The 19,934-nt window shown below is 34.7% G+C and overlaps 1 protein-coding gene across 1 annotated transcript in view; it reads left to right on the forward strand.

The window, feature by feature from the left end:
* MTBP (MDM2 binding protein) overlaps nucleotides 1-19,934 on the forward strand; it is a 74,133-nt gene that overhangs the window by 36,483 nt on the left and 17,716 nt on the right. The window contains exons 12-16 of the mRNA XM_058564866.1: nucleotides 123-296; nucleotides 1,506-1,613; nucleotides 8,149-8,310; nucleotides 13,032-13,149; nucleotides 18,740-18,895. Coding sequence (XP_058420849.1) covers nucleotides 123-296; nucleotides 1,506-1,613; nucleotides 8,149-8,310; nucleotides 13,032-13,149; nucleotides 18,740-18,895 — 718 coding nt within the window. The remainder of the gene's footprint in view (nucleotides 1-122; nucleotides 297-1,505; nucleotides 1,614-8,148; nucleotides 8,311-13,031; nucleotides 13,150-18,739; nucleotides 18,896-19,934) is intronic.

Here is a 19,934-nt window from a genome sequence, read left to right on the forward strand (position 1 = left end):
ATGTTAGCTTAGGGCCAATCTTCCTTTAAAAAAAATGTCATCATATCCTATGGGTTAAATGTATAATTCTGCCATGTTGCATGCTGAATTTTCACCTACTTAAGATAATCATTTTTGTTTAGTTCCAGATGTTGAAGTGAAAGGCGAGTGTTCTAGCTATTATCTCTTGTTACGAGGTAATGGCGATAGAAAATGTAAAGCCACCCTGATTCACTCAGCCAACCAGATCAATGGCTCATTTGCACTCAATTTAATTCATGGAAAGATGAAATCAAGGACAGAAGAAGTCAAATTGAGTAAGTGTTAACTTTAGGTAGAAAACATTTTTACATTTATTTGTACATGTAATTAACTTCGTGGTTTTTAATGAACTTATTTTCCCCAAACTCCAGTTCACTTTCAGTAAATTTACTTTGTATTTTAAACATATTATAACATATTTAAACAATGTAGAGTGTAGAGAATTAATCCCTTTTGCATTATACTTAGTAAAATTTAGTAGGTCAGCCTTCAATTCCAAAGAGGAAATTTTTAGTATTTTCCACTTTAAACACATATTATTTTTCTATAATTTATTTCTCATTTTCATTTACTTTCTCTCAAGCATCTTATTCTATGTTATTGCTCATCTTTTCTTTTTTTTTCTCTGAGCTGTATGTTTTGGTTATTTATCACTGTATGATTAAACCTCTCCAAATTTAGTTTGAAAATAACTATTTATTATTACATCTCATAGTCCTGTGGGTTGACTGGGCTTAGCTGGGTGTTTTTATTTTGAAGTCCCACATATGACTGCAGTTGCACACAGCTGGGGCTCCAGGCATCTGAAGACTTAACAGGACTTGGTGAATAACAGAGGGCTTCTTCACCCATTTGTTTATCGCCTGGGTTAGGATAGCTGGAACAGATGAGAGCTGACTTTCTCTTCACGGGCCCTTTTCTCATGGCCAACTTGGGCTTCCTCATAACGTCATAATCTCAAGGTAGTCTGATTTCTTATATGGTCACTAACATGTCTTAGAGCATTTGTTCTAAGAAGCCTCAAAGCTTTCTATGACCTAGCCTAGAAGTCATTCAGTGTCACTTTCATTGTACCTTATCGATTTCATAGGGCCTGGATTCATTGGGGAAGGACTACACAACAGGTGAAGAGCAGGAGGTGTGGTTCACTGGGAGGCCATCTATAGAGACTAGCTACCATACTCCGTCTGTGTTTCATATAGGCGTTTCAATAGCTGAGCCTGTAGAAGAAAATGATGGAGGAAATTCTGCTCTGCTACCTAAATTCCCTCAATTTTAGAAGCAGGTCAATGTTTAAAATGCAAAATAATTTAGTATGCTTATTTTCTACAGCTTAATAATTATTTATTTTGAAATATGCAAGATCAAGAGAGATAAGTAATTGACTTTTATTTTTTTTAATTATATGATAACACATTTCTTGGGAACTGAATACTAATTTGTTGTCATAGAACATCTTTAATACTGACTTTTCTATTTCTCAGGCTTCCCTTTTGACTTCTTGTCACTTCCACGTTTTTCTGGGGAGCAACTTATACAGAGAGAGAAACAGTTAGCTAATGTTCAAGCTTTGGCTTTAAAAGAATGTCTGAGTAAGTAACAATTTGTACATTTCGTTCTACTGTAAGAATGTTGACTTATTCAGACATATTGACTTGTTCAGACATAATGTGTGGTTATTTTCATACTTATACACTTTGTCTTTTAGGTATGATACCTATTTGTAGAACTATTCTTGATAGAGGTGATATGCAGTAGAAAAGGTCTGCAACTTTTTTCCCACCAGATTCACAATATTCTTATTTATTTGTACATTGTTGTTAACATTTATAAAAATATTTCTCCAGGAAAATGTCATATTTCATTGTTTTTAACTGTATGCTGGAATAGATACTTAAGTTTTATTGTTCTGGTTAATGTAGATCTCTTTATAAAATTCCTCTTTATATATTTTTGGCTATAACAGGAGGATAGAGACTGCAGGAGGAAGAAAATGCAAGTCCAGAGAAATTAATATGTTAACCTGAGCATGATTCTTAGGCTTTAATTATGACCATCAGTAATAAGTAAGCACATTTCACCTACTATATGAAGTTGGCATTAAGGGTTTTTCCTTATTCAGGAAGTAAACACTTTTTTAAGGGTTACAATTTAAGGTTTTTCCTCTATTACTAAATGTTAATTTGGTTATCGGTCTTAACTTTTTTTTATAAATAATCATTCATTAGTACCTAATATGAACTTATTTTAAGCTAATTGATATAGAATTTCTAGGAAATTGATTCAAATTGTGAGGTCTCAGTTGCATATAGAAAAAAAATACTAGAATTAAGTACGTTATAAAATAAAAACTATCATTCTTTTCTTTAAAAGCATTTTAAAAATATCTTGACTTCGGTAGTCTGTTTTACTCAATGAAAAATAATTGTAAAATACTTGGTCTCAATTGTTCATGTAAGAATTACCTACTTTTTCAGTTATAGAAAGCAAGGGTAATTGTGTTCTCTTGAACTCCAACCATTGATTTTTTTTTTTAACTATGAAAATGATATTAGCTCAAGGAAAATATAATTAGAAAGGCAAATCAGTTTCAGTAAAAAATAGTACATGTTAAGACCAAGAAGAATAAATACTGAAATACTAGTATTTTAGTGGATGGAAAACCTTTATTTCAAACATCAACCAGCAGTGTTATTCACTTCTTGACTTTGTCCTGTCCCTGCTAAACCCCTCTGCAGGACCTGATTCTTTGCCATAAGCCTCCTGCAGCTCTTTATAACTCAGTTCCTTCAACATCTCCCCTCTCTTTCCTCTTCACCTCTCTTCCTTACCCTTCTAACCAGAAAAACTGCCAGAGTGGGAGAACAGGCAGCTTTCTGAAGCTGGTGCCTCTCTCCTTCGGGTAAGAAAAGTTTACCCCAGTAGGGCCATCCCTCCTGCTGCGTTGGGAAGGGAAATACTGACAGCTGTAACTACATTGCTGCTTACAGGTGTGACTGGAAGCTCTGCTGGGAGGAGGGGGAGATGAAAGTGCTAAATAAATGCTGAAAATGTAGAAGCACCAGCAGCTGAGCTGTAACACAGGCAGCAGCTGTAAGGATGCCACAGCACTGGGCAAAGAGCAAGGGCAAGCAGGGGGCCTGAAGTTGAAGGGAGCCTTAGTACTTAGCCTAGTAGCTGCTAGAGATACCAGATCTGGGAGTATCCATGAAATGGCCAATTTGCAATTTGAGGCATTAAATCTTAATTAAAATTAATGATCCAGTTAATCCATTTATGATGGAAATGCTTGCTGAACCAATCTCTACCCAGAAAGTTAAATCTGAATTAAAAATTTGGGAACAAACATGCATCTATTCAGAATTCTTGTGTCTCAAAAGACAGAGGAAAATGACAGCAAAACAAATTTTCCAATGTAAGAATGTCTGAGTATCTAATTCAGTGATTCTCAAAGAAGTGAAATATGAATATAAAAGTATTTAAATTGATATAGTTAATTAATTTATACATGGTGAAAACTAAATAATGTAATGGGAATAGCTTTCTTTGGGAAAAAAATCAACAATTCAGTATCAATACAAGGCTTATAGTTTTTGCTGAAAAACAAAAAGTTGTTCAAAAAGATTTATTCAAAATTATCAACAAGACATAGAGTAAACTTATTTTTATTTCACTGCTATTTCTGTGACGAGCACTGAATCAGAAAGAGCAACTGGAAAAATTTGCATGAAAATGTACTCACATTATTGAGGCACTTTGTTTTTAAAAATAACATAAAAGTCAAATGAAATTTCTGTTAGGGTTTAATTTTTTAGAATAATTTGTTTTTGTTCATTTTGTTTATTTTTAAAATTATATTTAATACTATTGTATTAGAGTGATATTTAAATTTTATAATTTATATTTTACTTGATTTTTTTGTAATTTATAACTTTTTGTATTTGGAAATATTAAATGTCTTATTTTACCAATATTTAAAGAAAAAGTTAAAGAATACTGAACAGTTTTTAAATAAAAGACTGTTCAGTATGATGCAAAACAAATACCAAAACAGTAGTATTGTCATTTTGCTCCCGTATGTGGTCACTACTCTGAGTTCCCTCATCTTTTTTAAATTTATGAAACTCAGTACAAACCTGATTGATGCTCAATCTGCTGATACTTTTAAATATTCTACTCCACATTTTTCTTTAAGAAATCCTTAGTTATTACTAGGTTTTTTAGGGGTAGTATTCTTTTGCTGATTCATTTTCAGACTTTAGTCCAATATTTTTCCCTCAAATCTTTATCTACCACTCGTGTGTGCAGACTCGTTTGTGTAGATTTTTTTTCACCTAAGTAAATTATCTTGCTCATAACCCTATTAAACTTGCTCTATTTTCTCTCTCTGTTTCTTAGTTGTCAAGGTCAATAGGCAATCTTACCCTGCTCTCCAAATTACCCAATGTTGTAATATAGTTGACAATTTTAATACGCGTAGGTTGGGTTTATGATTTAAGTATATTTTTAATGTTAATAAAAATGTAGCTAATTTCTGAAGCACATTACTTATTGTGCATCTTTCAGATGAAAACAAACCATTGATAACGTTTCATTTTAGAATGGCTTCCAGCAGACTGTAAAACTTCTTCTCCCGAAGAAGATGTAATAAAGCAGCATATGTCACAGCTCTTACTTTAGCGTTACTAATGTTCTTGACTGCAGAAACCGTGCGTCACTTATCTTGGACCAGAACTGGAACGATCCTACCAATATCCATGTTGGTGTGCTGGGATCCTACAGAGGCATGCATCATAAAGCTGGCGTTCTGAAGTCGAAGCTCGAGGCTGGCTACCTCCTTCTCAGCCTCCTTGCATTATTTATGCACCAACCTCACATGGTGTCATATAAAGTGCTTTAATCCTCTGTGTCTAAGGGCACAGCACAGTGCTTTGCAGGCAGCGCATACTCAATAAATGTTTGTTGAATAGAATTCTCTATGAATCTAGAGTTTACTATTTTATTACGGAAGAAAATGTTATTGGTCCAGAAGTATTTTAAAAATGAAATATTTTTATAAAAGTAATACATGGGTATAATTTAAAAATTCAAATGGTAGTCAAAAACTTAAAATGGAAAACAGCAGTACCCTACCCTCTCCTCCCTGTCTTTCATTCTCTGTCCATAGGCAGCTATCCTCAGCTCTCCCGGCTGGTTTTCCTGACATTTTCTCCAGTTTTCTAAATGGTGTATGTCTGCTGCTATTTCTTGATTTACCAGTTTCAGACATTATCTTAACATCTAACTACAGAAGATAATGACTTAGCTTTCCCACATCGTCTTTACTTTCCCTTTCCACCGTTTACAGGGAAGTCATGAAGTTTGGTATTCAATCGTAGTTTTAACATTATTATAACTAAGTAAATAAGTTTACTGCTGAGTCTCACATAATAGATCCCCTTTCCTGTATAAGCTTTGTTTTTCTTACGGTTGATAATCACTTATTTTAAATTTACCAACTCTTCTTTATTACAAAATATTGTCATGATTTTCCAAAGGCTCCAACATTCCTGCCACACACACCCCTATCATTAAATTCATCGTGTGTTCAGACACAGCAGTCCCTTTTATTTCTCTTATTGTTTTTTCCAGAGTGTTTCATATTTTGCTCTATAATGGATGAGTTGCTTCTTAGACCTGCTGACATCTTAGAAACTTTTTTTTCCTTCTTCTCTTCTTTTAGAATATCCTTTTGTCTAGACCCCTTGACCTCTTTTTTCTTGGATTACACCCTTGTTTGGTTGGAGCATATCTTCCAGTAGTTTCTTGAGTACATGGGGCATAAATTTTTCAAGCTCTTGCATGTCTGAAAATATCTTTACTTGGTTAATAATTCATATGGAACTCTAGGTTGAAAATCATTTATCCTCAGAATTTTGAAGACATTGCTCCATTGTCTTCTCCATTGCTGTGCTCCTGTTGATAAATTGAAGACTGTTCTTACCCTTTGCAGTGATCTATTTTTGATTTGTGTTTACCCTCTCTCTGGAACCTTTATCTCCAGAAGCTTTATCTCTGGAAGCTTTACTCTGAATCACAGTGTGAATATTTCCCTTCCTCTCCCAACCCCCCTCCCCCCAGTTTATTGAGCTGTGTACTTGATGGACCATTGCCATAGAAGATTCACATCCTTACGTCTGAACATTTTTCTTATCTCTTTACTAATTTCCTTGCTCCCATTTTCTCTTTTCTTTCTTTCTAGAACTCTTATTATATTATGGCTTTTGTGGACAGATTGTGTAATTTTCTTTCCTATTTCTATATTGTTATCTTTTTGTTCTAGTTTCTGGGGGCTATCTTGCATTTATTGTAAGCCCTTATGTCGAGTTTTAAAAATTTGAGCTCTTGTGCTTAACTTTCAAAAGACTTTTCTTGTTCATTGATTATTCCTTTATCAAAGCATCCTGTACTTGTTTCGTGGGTGTAGTATCTTCTCTTATTTCTGTGAGAATATTCATTATAGCAAGCTTTCCTTTGTTCCCTGCAATGTTTTTGTTTCTGCTGGGCTCCTTTTTGTCTTTGTTTGCTTTAGTCTCTCTTGTTCATCTTGAACTTTTTTTAGATTAAGAGTGCTAATATTATACTCCTTTCCCCTCCCAAAGTTGGAACTAATTGAGAAATAAACCTAAGAAATACACAGATGGAATTTAAATTACAGATAAAAGCTAGATTGGAGGATATGACTTTTTAGATCTATGTCCAGGTGAGTTTTCTGAAAATAGACCCAGAATAGATTTCACCCCCTGAATGACTATCAGAGCTATGCAACTGCAGATCAACCCTAAGGGCAAAGGGCCCTTTCCACATTACAGAGGGCATGTATCCTGAAGACCTGCTAACTCAGAGGAAAGTTGGAGAGGAAGGGTCTGATCAGACCATGCCTAGTTTCTTCTCCAGATTGGCTCAGTGAGTGGTAAGAGTGAGAGGGGAGCTGGAAGTGTTACTGAGTCAAAGTCCTTACACGTGTAAACATAAGACCATGGAAATGCAGAGTCCCCTCTCCCCTCAACACCTTTCCTTAAATGTCTGGTGATTCTTTGCTGTCTGTCCTGTTTTAAATTGGAAGTTTTATATGCCTCTCTCTAATATATCTGGCAATCTGCATTGTAGAGTGGTGAAGTGACAATTCAGCATTTTGGTTGTCAGCTCCTATCCCTGTCTCCACTTCAATATCAGTATCAAGCTCTTTTCTCTGGAGGCATTCAGTTTTTCAAAAGGAGAATCCTTTAATCTTTGCAGTGGGACATTTGTAGCTGCTAACGTTCTGGCTACAGGGCTGGGAGTCCAACCTTTCAGTATGTAGACTCTTATTTAATCTCTTAGTTTTAACCCCAGCATCAATACTACCTTTCGGTGTACCTGATATTCCATAGTCTGAGACTCCCTCCTTTCAGTTTCTGCCAAAAAAAGTGAAAGGAGAGCCTATGAGGGCTGGAGGTTGGGGGGGACCTTTAGTTCTCACTGTTGTCTCCCTAAACATCCATATCCTTGCCTCCTGTCCCGGTTTAGCCCAGGACCTCGCCACCGTCTTCCTAATACCTCACAGCTAGTGCCTCTGCAGGCACCCAGGTTGACCCTCTGCTCTGCCAGCTCAGTTACCACTCTGCCACCATCTTATTTTCCACAATTTGTTGAAAACTCGTTACTTATTGTTTCTTCTTTTGTTGTCCTTTCTTATTCCTTGGCTGTGATTTTGGTTTTGGGAAAGAAGAAGAAATAAGTGGAAGTGACCAAGCTACTATATTTAACTGACAGTCTTACAGGTTTTATTGTCACAGAAACACCAACATAAGGTCATTCTTAATGCTCTACAATATATTTCAGGAAACTTTTGTAAACTTGCCTTTACCATTTATCGCTTTTGGTGTTAACAAATTACTCTATTTCTGTTTATCTCACGTAACTGGAAATTCTACTCTTACCTACAAATGGAATGAAAATGAAACCAGGCCTACACAGGAATGATGATTTTGGAGAAATTCACTTGTTTTCCTTTTGAAAATATTTCCCATAAAAGTATAGTAGATACCCTCTAGAGAGGCTTTGAAATAACAATATGGTTAATCATATTAATTTTTTGTCTTACAGAAAGGAAAAAGTTGGCAAAGCAGCCTGAAGTAGTTTCTGTTGATGAACTCAAAGGTTTATTACTACTTGCAAGGGAACGCTTTTTAGATCATTTTGATGCTATTACTACTAAACCGGTTGTAATAAAGACAGACAAAATTAAAACCTCGAATGTGTTAAATGGTAAGTCTTTTGTTAATTTTTAGTTCTTTGTGGCATTTATGACAGTTCTTTATTATTAAAACCAATAGAATGTATTGATCTAATCAAACTGTAGCTTATAAATTTAAATAGTGATATATATATATTTGTGTATACACGTATGTATTTATATGTGATGATCTGTATTTCTCATCATTTAAGTATTAAAAACTTTCTGATAGCTTCTTTAATTAAGCATATTTAGTATAATTGTTTTTAAGCTGAGGGAGAAGCATTTTAAGGTAATCCCTCTTAACTGCTTTTACTAATCTGCTAGAATGGGTAGATTTCTATTAAGCTGTGTTTTCATAAGGTGAGAAAAGTAGAACCTACACAATAAATTTAATAGAGTTAAACTACATATAATAAGATGCTCCACGTTTGCCATTCATTATATAGAAGTCACCAAACTTCACTGAAGGAGCGGGAAATCATTTCTGTATTAACTTGCATTTCTTTCTATTTTCCTGGTTTCTGTTTTTTGTGATGAATTTGAGTAGTGTGAAGCTCTTCAAGATCTAACAAGAAAGCATTTGATGATTGCCTGGCATTTTAAATATACAAGATAATTTTTTGTTGTTATTCTGTGAGAATCGTTTTTATTCTATAGATTGATAAGAAAATGACCAAAGAATAAGGTGAACAGTAATGTTTGTTGAGTGCCTTTTCTCTGTTTGACACCTTGAAGGTACACAAAGAAGTAAAATTTTGGTCCTTGGCTTTCAGTGGGCTTATGATCTATTTGGGAAGCAAAATATAAATACAGCATATCGTGCCATGTTCTAAAGCCCGGGCTCTGGAGCTAGACTGCCAGGGTTCAGATCTCAGTTTTGTCACTTGGTAGCTGAATGTCTTTGGGCAAGTTCCATGCCTCTGTTTCCTCATGTTTAAAATGGGGATAATAATGCCCAGTTAACTAGAGTTATTATGAGGATTAAATGAGTTGATGCATATAAAACGCTTAGAACATAATAAATGCCCCAAAATTATTAGCTGTCATTTGTATTATAATCATCATTGTTACATATTAGTATCAAAGTTAAATAGCAGTGCAAAATAATCTGAAAGATGTTAGAAACAGTACAAGGTTACTTGTAAATGGGGGATGTATTCGATAAGTGAGGGAGAGTAGCTTCTTGTTACAGCCTGGGCTCTGGAGCAAGACTAACAAGATTGAATCCAGCTCTGCAGCTTGCTTGCTATGTAACGTTGGGCAAGTTTTCTAACCTCTCTGAGCCTCAGTTTTTTTATCTTTAAATTAGGGATGACGTAGATTGTTAGGAGAATTAAATGAATTATTGGTAAATTGCTTAGAAAGTTGCCTGGTACGAAGTATGTGCTATATATTTGTTGGTTAAATAAATAAATATGAATTTAGAGGAGAGGGATCTAATTAGGTTAGAGTAATCACAGAATCCTTTATCAGGAGCTTGATGTAGGTCTTGAGTGATGCGTAGCCTCTAGGTTGAGAGGGGAAGATGGGATTTTCCAGGTAGAAGAAGCAGCATACCCAGAGTCATGGAGGTAAGAAAGGGCAAACAGATCAGGAGAGAGGTGGGCTTACTCAGGATCTGTATAGGAGCTAACAGTTGAAACGTAGGAAGGGCTGAAATAATTGCAAGGCTTTTTATATAAATTTAAGGAAATGTATCTTATAGTTACCAGTACAAAGTCAAGTTCTAGGACACTGTTAACACGCTTAACTTCAGGAGTGCTCACCTTAAAATGTAAATCACATTATGTCACTCCTTTGCTCAAACCTTGTTGCTTGCTTCCCATTGTACATAGAATGTCGTCCTTAATATGGCTTGTAAAAACCCTAAATGATATCAGGCCTTGTGCTTATTCTAACTTCCTCCAGTGTCACATTTCTGTTTCCTTATTACCTCCAAGTCTTTCCGTTCCTTGAAGGTGTCACATTCCTTTCTACCTCAGGTATGTCCTGTTTCTGGAATACTTTTCTTCCAGTCTTTACCTGATTAACTGATAGTCATTCTTCAGATCTTGATTTAAATGTCACTTTCTGGAAAAGGCTTTCTCAGACCTTCCTCAATTTAAATTGTTTCCTGTTGTGCTCATTTCCAGTTTTTCTTCAAATTATTTCTCACAGTTTAAATTATGTGGTATGTATGTAATTGTTTATTAACTGTTTGTCTTCTCTCTAAACCGTGTGTTCTCTGAGGGTAAAGAGTATGCCCATTTGCTTTCTCCAATATCTAGAGCCTAGCACAGCACCTGGCACAGAGGAATAGGTCACCCCCGAAATAATTGTTAAACAAATGAAAGAAACCCTGAAGCTTTTCAGAACCTGAACTGAAATCAACAGTTTGTGTATTTGAACATGACTCCTAAAAATGAAGCTGTGATTTTTAACATCCTTTGTAGCTTTTGTTTGAATAAATACATCTACCTGCAAGTTACATAGCAAAAGTAGTAAGGTCAATGATGTTTCATATTCTGACCCATTATTTGCAACCGCACACATTAGGAGTTATTAGCAATTGTTAGGTTTATGGATCTGCTTATTTTTTTGTAAAAACTCTAGCATGTATAACAAATGAAAGTCAGTATGGAGAAAATGTCTTGATCTAACCATTTTATTTACTCCTTGCCACAAAGTTGCTAAAGACTTGCACAATGCCAGGTGTGGTATCTGAACTCATAATACAGTAACTATCTCCTTTACCCTGACCATTGGGGCACATAAACACACTACATAAGTGAGTTTTCTAGGTAATTCTATAAGATCACAATTTTATTATTTCAAACATTCTAATAAGAATCTTCTAGTATGTGTTTATAATTCTTGCTTTATTAAACAGAATATCCCGATTATAATATAAACTTTTCTTTGTGATTTATTCTTATTTAGGTATGTAAGACTATAATGGCCTGTATTCATTAATCACATACTGTCATCTGCAATATTATTTTCTTTTTGTTTGCCCTGATTTACGATTTCATAGGGTAGTTTTGAGTCCCTACTTCCCTGTTCTATGGTTTCCATATATCTTTGTTTCTCCTGTAAAGTAAAATGGTTTTTTGTTTTTTAAAAAAAAAAAAGTGTTCTTGATTTCTCAGAAGCCCTTTTTGTGCTTTTGGTTGTCAGCATGGCCCAGTGTTCTGACTGCCACATAAATAAATATTATGTTTATTTTACTGTCAGAATATTACATTATTATTACATAGTAATAATACATAGTATTACATTATTCCCCAAAAGACGTGGCACATATGAATGTTTGTCTGTCCATTGCTTAAGTTTAGCCAAGGTCATTTATATTTATGGAGGTTGCATAGTCAAAGTTAATAATTAATTATATTATAATATTTAGGAACAATTAATGTTTACTTTTATTTAACATGGCTTGTATTCTTTTGTGAACTCATGATGCAACTGTTAGAACTGCTAATGATTTTTTTCTTTATACTTTTAATGGAAAGTCATGTCAAACTTACAAAGCAGGTTATTTCATTATAAAGCTCATTATGCTATAAAATAGTTGGTATTCTACCACCCTTATTAAGAAATGGGAAGTGGTATATTTGGATGGTGTTTGGTGGGGGGAAATCCATTGTAGGTATTAAAAATATTTTGAAATATTCAAGGCTAAATAGTCTAATTAAGGTAAAGAGAAAATAACATGCAGTTGGCTTCTGTTTTCATTTATGTTTAAATTTTTTTGTTGTTGTTTAAAAATCCCTGTATCAAATCGTTACCATTTTATAAGACCCCAAAGTATAAAATGGGTGTTTTTGTCAGGCTTGATGGTTAGTCAAACTGCTAACTTATAATAATTTTCAATCAGTTTATTAGAACAATGTGTAATAGTTCAAAACTATTTTAAAAACCAGATAGTTTTGGAATCCAAAAAGTTGTATAGTTAGTAATTTTGCCTGTATTAAAACAGTTTGGATGTACTCATAATTTATAATGAGAATGGAAGCTATCCCTTTATGTTTTCCATGAGAATCGCAGTGTTATTCACAATCTCAATGTTAGTTCATTGCAGCATACTAGCTAGAAAGAAAGCCATACCCTTACATATAATGTTTTATTAATAATAAAATTACATTTAATGTTAGTGATTTACTTGAAGATGTATATGTTAAGGCATCTTACATTAATACATAATGTAATTATTTCTAAAGTAACCTTTACCCGAGAACATCAGAAGTTAATTTATTGTATTATTGTACTTTTGATAATGAGGTAATCTCTGTTAAAGGTAGGAATTTTTCTGGATACTGGTGCTAATTTCTGTTTGTAGTATGAAAAATCACAGTCTATCCGATATATTTTCCATAGAGTTGCCTCCTTTTCGTTTAGAACTAATTTCACAAAAAGTAGCAAAGTTATGCTTTTATTCCGCATGAGTCCTCACAGTGCTAATTCATTTTCAAAATTCTCACTCATAACTTTTATTATGAGGAGATAGTAAAATAGGTAAAGTTTAACGTGGATTTCTTTTTTTCATTTCCAAAAAACTTTTCTATGGCACTTTGCACAATCCAGGCCATCAGAGATATCCTTAATAAATGCCTGAGGTAAGTTATTGTACATTTAATCCCACATGCCTTTATACATACATTTGCATGCACACACATAGATGTGTGTATCTATCTACGTGTGTACATTTGTATATAGCAATATTCAGTATGTTAATACTTTTCAATACTTATGTGTATTTCTTTCTCTTTAGACACCAGTCCAGTAGAAGCTATTTCTTCAAGTCTACTGGAAACCAATCCTCTGGAATGGCCAGAAAGGCATGTCCTTCAAAATTTGGAAACTTTTGAAAAAGCCAAACAAAAAATGAGGTAATATTTAAATAGCTCAGTAATTGTAAATGAACTTTTTTTTCCTTAATCCTTACATTGTGTTTATGAGATATTAGTAGGTTATAGTTTTATTATAAAAGAAATATATGCTTGCTGTAAGTAGATAGGTAGATAGAGCGTTATAGAGCAGCAGGTTGAGGAAATGCTCTTCTTCCCCTTGTACTTGTACTTTCCAGGTGTACATAATCACAGTTAACATTTTAGTGGATGGCTTTTGAGACCCTCTTCTATAGATATACACAAGTATGTGAATACAGAAGGAAAATTTAAACAATACAGGAGCGTGTAAAATGAAGTAAAAGGACTCTTCTCCTTGGAGCCACTTTAAACTGTTCCACTCTTACATTCTTATCTGTTTATATAGTATTTATTAATTAACTTTAAGGGGCAGAGTTCATTTTTGTTTGCTTTGTTTTTGTTTTTTTGATTCAGTACATAGTATGCACTCGGTCGTAATTGTAGAATGATGGAACAAAAGAGGAGGAATTTAGCTCTCTTACATTGCCCTCCTCCCGAACATTGCAAATCACATTTTAATTTTTAGCTCTTCTATTGTAACATTTATGATTTACTATAATATTTTGTTTGTATAGCAACAAATATTTATTAAGCACCAACTATGTGTCAGGCTCTCCTCTTATAGCTTACCTTTTAAGAGGAGAGACAGTCAACAGAAAACAAGTAACAGGCAAGTAAGTGTAATAATTATAAGTTACTCTATGTATAAATGAATGAAACAAACAAAGGGACTGAGGGAGAATAATTTTAGTTGTTGAGGGGACGGAAGTGGTGGTAACTTAGCTGAGGTGGATGGTCAGGGATGCCTCTCTGAGGAGGTTACATTTGAGCTGAGACCTAGTGGATACATGAGTGAAGCACCTTTAGTTATACAAGACCTTATAGTTCATCATACCGGTTTTGGATTTTATTGTTAATGCATTGGTAAGCTTTTGAAGGATTGTATACAAAAGAGTGATGTGATCTGATTTTGCAAAGTTACTTTTGCTCTTTTGTGGCAAATAGATTGCAAGAGGAAGATATTAGGAAAAGAGAGATGAGTTAGGTGGTCTTTTCTGTAGACTAAGTGAGAGAGAGCTTTGATTTCTGACTAGAGTAGTAGTAGAGAACAAATTTGGAATATGCTTTTTTGGTAAACTGGAAAAAACTTTCTGTGATGGATTGGATGTGGAGGAGAGGGAAACAGGCATTCAAGATAATTTAGATTTCTGGCTTGAACAACAAGGTGAGTGGTATTCTCACTTAAGGGATGGGGAAGACTGGTGAGAAGTTGGGGTATGAATAGCTTTGGGGAGAAAAATCAAGCATTCTGCTTTAGGAATTTAAGTTTGATCTATGGGTTATGCAAATGGACATATCAAGTGGACCTGGGGAGAAATCTGGAAGTCAATTTGGAGTTATCATCAAAAGGGGGTTTTGAGGCTGGCCCAGTGGCATAGTGGTTGAGTTCCTGTGCTCCGCTGCGGCAGTTCAGGGTTCGCAGGTTCGGATCCTGGGTGCGGACCTATGCGTAGCTTATCAAGCCATGCTGTGGCAGGTGTCCCACATATAAAGTAGAGGAAGATGGGCACAGGTGTTAGCCCAGGGCCAATCTTCCTCAGCAAAAAGAGGAGGATTAGCAACAGATACTAGCTCAGGGCTAGTCTTCCTTGCCAAAAAAACAAAAAAGGAGGGAGTTTTAAATACATGCTAGTAGATGAGGTCACTTGGTGAGACCATGTAGAGAAAAGAAAGAGGGCTTAAGACCATTCCCTGAGGATCTCTAACATTTATAGTTCAGGAGGAAGAAGACAATCTAGAAAGAAGGTTGAGAAAAGGACAGGTTACCCACAAAAGAACTTCAGTTTCTTACCCATCAATTGTAGATGATATCCTTTAACTTCCCATTGTGAAAGATGAGGAAATTAACACCCCTATTTCTCTTCACTTTTTATCCTTCTTCTACCTCTGAACCTTGTGTTATTTGCAATAGACAATTGTTTTCTTCTTGAAGTCATTTTTCTTGCACCTCTCGACTCCCTGCTGTAATTTGGACTGACCCTTTCTGCCTGCACAGCTGTTTTCCTGGTATTTCTTTTGATCACATTTCTAGGTTAGGTCTGTAGTGTCTTGGATCTTACACCTTAATAAGAAGGCTGTTGCCATATTGATTTTTGTTCCTTAATAGTTATTTTATGCGGTCTCTGAAACTTTTAGAATTTTCTGTTTTCCTTAATGTTCTGAAATTACATGAGGCTATCATAGTGTGAGATGTTTTGGTCTCAAGACTTTTGTCTTTTTTTTTTGGCTCTAGGAAATATTCTTCTATTGTTTTTTTGATGATATTCTTCCTTCCATTTTCTTTTTTTTCTTTCTTCTCTTTCTGCAATATCTGTTTTAACTAATGTTAAACATCCTGGATTGATTTTTCATTCAAATGTGAATTTTCTCTCGAGAATCCATCTCTTTGTCTTTTCTGCTCTGTTCTGGGATATGTCCTTGACCTTTGCTTTCGTCTGTTCTGTTAAATTTTTTTGTAGTCATATTTTAAATTCCTAATAATTCTTTTTTGTTGTCTACCCTATTTTTTTCACAGCAACCTGTTCTTCTTATATTAGTAATGAGAATTGAGAAGATACTGTAAGGTTATTAAATGGAATTTTCTTTTAACTTGTTTTATATGTTCCTTGAATGATCTCATTATCCTTTGGATCTGTTTTGTTTGTTCCTCTGATATTTTTCTCTTAGGTGTCATTTTTCTCCTGTGTCCAGTGGCCCTTGATTGTTCATAGCTAAGAATTTAGTACTAAGCTTCTTTATGCAGATAGTTAGCATATGTTTTCTGTCTATATGTGCAGTCCTGTTCCCCACCTGCTCTCACCTCAATTAATGTTGGGAGGGGGGGAGATGCAGGTAGAGCATGCCTGGCAGGCTGCACTTTAGGCCATCTGGGGATATCGGAATGTAGGCAGCCTTGGTCAACTTCACCCAACCCTAAAATAAGGATGGTTTCTTCTGGGGGCATCATCACTGACACTGGGACAGGCATATAGTTCTAGATCTTCAGAGAGCAGATTCTGTTTTTAACGTGGAGATAAAAGCCTGAGGGTTAGTGAGGTGTGGGAGAGTGGTACTTAACTTTCTGGTAGGGTTCTTAAAATATATTTCCCGATTTCTGCCTATTGCCACTCTCTGAGCCCGTTTAGAGTCTCTCTGTAGCTTTGTGGGATGGGAAGAAAGCAGATTCTACCTTCCTTATAGGTTTCTCCCTAATTCTCATTGAGGCGCTTGCCCTAGTTTATCCCTTTTTGAAATTCATTGAACTCTTTGGTCCATCGTTTTCCTTCTTCCTTTTTTCAGCCCTCTTTTGAATTTAATGTCCAGTACTTCGACACGGTGATTTCAGTTTGTTTGAGTGGAGAGGTTAATATGTATCTTTAGTTCACCATCTTGAACAAGAAGCTTGTTTGTCATTTAAGTCTAGGTCAAATATCACCTTTTCCTTAAGCCTTTTATAAATGCTACAGCTCAATTTTATCTTCCTTCTTTAAACACCCAAGGGCTACGTTATTTCTTTTTTCATGAAACTTATTTTATTGTACCTTTTCTACCTCATTCTATGCTGGTTTATTTATCTCCTTTTATTCTTCTCACCTCCTTTCTCCTACTTCAAGTCACACCTACACACTAAATTATGAGCAGTGATTATGAGTCTATAAATTATCATCAGTGAACTCTTTTCAGTACCTCACATTGATATTTACAAAGTAAATGCTCAGTAAATACTTGTGGACATCTCAAAATATGGGGAAATACCATCAATTTCTTGGTTGGGGACAAAAGTTATGTTGCATATTTTCAGAAATTGTTTTGTTAAACAGATTTCACTGGAGAATAAGGGACCATTACATAGTGAAATTCAGGAGTCATAAGAGTTTGGTTTTAGAGAAAGTCAGTCACCTGTTGTGTGACTTTGTTGTCTCATCTTTAAGATGGGGATAACAATCCCATTTCTACTACAAAGTTGTGAAAATTTAATGAGATAATGTATGAAAAAATACTCTGTAAGATTTAATACACTGAACAAAATAAAGTGTTATTTTATTTTTTAACCTAAGACATATCTTGGTACTATATTTTATCATAAACCGGGCTTTTAAGTTGCTTTGATATCCTGTGTCCAGGGTTCTATATAGATGCAGATTATACTTTTCCGCATTGCATCTAGCCTGTAAAATGACTGAGAGTAATATTCATTAAGAAACCTTTGTGAGTCACTATTAGAGAAGAGCTATATAGAAGTTAAATTAAACTCATCATATAGTTCCTGCCCTCCTGGAGTATAAAGTTCAGACAAAATATTTGAGTATTCCTTGTTTGACTATTTTTATTAGATTTATAATTTCAATTTAAAGGTAAAGGAAATAGGAAGGGGAAAGGGGCACTGTCGGTATGTTATTGATCTTTAATGTATAGAAATAAAATAAGTCTAAAACCGTAATGTCAATATTTTAATCATATAATTTCTGGTAAAAATGCTTGATTTGAGTAATAAAATAATCAGGAAATAGTTAAATTAATATTAAGTCAGGAAATGAATTTTCTGTGCAGGTATTGGAAGACTTTATTTATGCTTTGCTGAAAGAGGAATAGCGTGATCTGTGACTCAGTGCTTGATGAAACCTTTAGTATTCTCTGGAACTATTTTCCAGTTTCTAAAACTTTCAGTGAGCTTTTTGGGTTTATAGAATGATAGGTAGAAATAGTATCTAATTCAGAGTCAGTCTAGTTCTGACTCTCTCATTTTAAACAGTTGTCTCACCCTGGGTCTGTAATACAAACTATTGTGTGTTAGAATCTTTATCTGAAAAATAGGAATAATGATTGTTTTTTAGGTTTGGTATGCTGATTTTCACTTTACAAAGTACTTACTTTCAGATGTTAATGTCGTTTTGAGATAAGACCTATTCTGTCTTTTTCAAGGAAATTTGTGAGGATTAAGAATATATTGTATGTAAAGTAGTTTGAAAAGTATAAAATCCTGCATATATTTCAGGTGTAATAATGATTCCGTGTGCTTATTCGTAATGTCGTAATCATGGCTAGAAGAGACTTTGGGGAGATTTCTGATTACTGTCTCATTTCATGGTTGTGCTTCAGCTAATCTTTCAAGTTTGTAGAAAATTGGAACATTCAATCTCTGCCCTCAAAATTTACAGTATCATGGGATTTCAGAACATACCAGAGTTTAGATTTAAATTTTATAGAATTGATAACTTCACACTACTAAATAATTAATCATGCCATCATTTATAAAGAATATAATTATGTTTATCTTAGTTAAGTAGTAGCATTGTTGACATGGTAACTGCAGGTTTCACTCTGACCTACAGATTTTTAAAAATATACTTTGATACTAAATGATTTGCAAAGATTTTACTTTATTTTTTTTTCTAAATGTGTATTTCAATTTTCTTTGTGTATTTTTCTGGTTTCTGCTCCTATCAGCTTTTCCTGACTATGGTAAATTCTAATCCACTTTTAATAAATGTACATAACATTGTTTTCCCAGAACTGGTTCATTACCTCCTTCATCTGAACAGTTGCTGGGCCATAAAGACGGTCCACGGGATTCCATCACATTATTGGATGCTAAAGAATTGCTGAAATTCTTTACCTCAGATGGATTACCAGTTGGAGATCTTCAACCTTTACAGATTCAAAAGGGGTATGTTATCAACTTATAATTTCCAATTAATTTTTTAAAAATCATTTTTAAAACACATTGCATCTCATTTCCCCAGTTAATTGAAGCCCTGTGCTGCTTAGGCAGAATTCACAAGTTTAATCCCAATGTTTATCATTTGGCCTTAGTCTTCACGTTTTACCTTAGCCAAGTGTCCTGCTGTTTTGTGGTATTGAATATAAAGGAAATCGGGATAATAAAAGCAACCTCAGCATATTCCCTATAGAAGTCAGTAGCTTCTACTTTGTATATAAAGGACAATACTTTTTAAGAAAAAATTATAATTTGACTTGCAAATTTTTTTAATTCTCTTTTCTGTGTTACTGTCTAGTTTTGATTTTGCCACTTCTGGTCGTGACATCGTTGGTCATGCCTAATAGCAGCAGAAAGCTCAGCCTTTCACCTGAAGAGAAAGGGAAAGTAAAATAAAAATGCTTTCGAAACTATAACGTTACCAAGTTCGAACTCAGTGTCTACATGAATAATTTACAACTAATTTGACTTACAAGACAACTTCCACTGTTACTAGTTCATAAATACTGGATGTTGCTGAAGTTGACTTAATTATAGGTAAAATTGTGACATCAAAGGGGCCGGCCCGGTGGCCCAGCGGTTAAGCACCAGCGCTCGCTGCTGGTGGCCCGGGCCCGGATCCCGGGTGCGCACCGATGTACCGCTTGTCAGGCCATGCTGTGGCGGCGTCCCACATAAAGTGGAGGAATATCAGCACGGGTGTTAGCTCAGGGCCAATCTTCCTCAGCAAAACAAGAGGAGGATTGGCATGGATCTTAGCTCAGAGCTGATCTTCTTCACAAAAGAAAAAAAATTGTGACATTAAATACTTGTGAGATTTGAATAATTACTCACTACCCTAATTTCTTTTCAATCGTTAATACATTATTTTGAAAACCTTCCAAAGGACCTTAAAAACTGTAGATCATTTTGATCACTTTTACAAAGCTTGTTTTGGCAAATATTGATTTTAAAGGTAAATTTTGGGAAGGATTTATTTGAAGGTAGT

The sequence above is a fragment of the Diceros bicornis genome, chromosome 21, assembly GCF_020826845.1.
Source record: "Diceros bicornis minor isolate mBicDic1 chromosome 21, mDicBic1.mat.cur, whole genome shotgun sequence".
NCBI classification, from domain to species: Eukaryota; Metazoa; Chordata; class Mammalia; order Perissodactyla; family Rhinocerotidae; genus Diceros; species Diceros bicornis.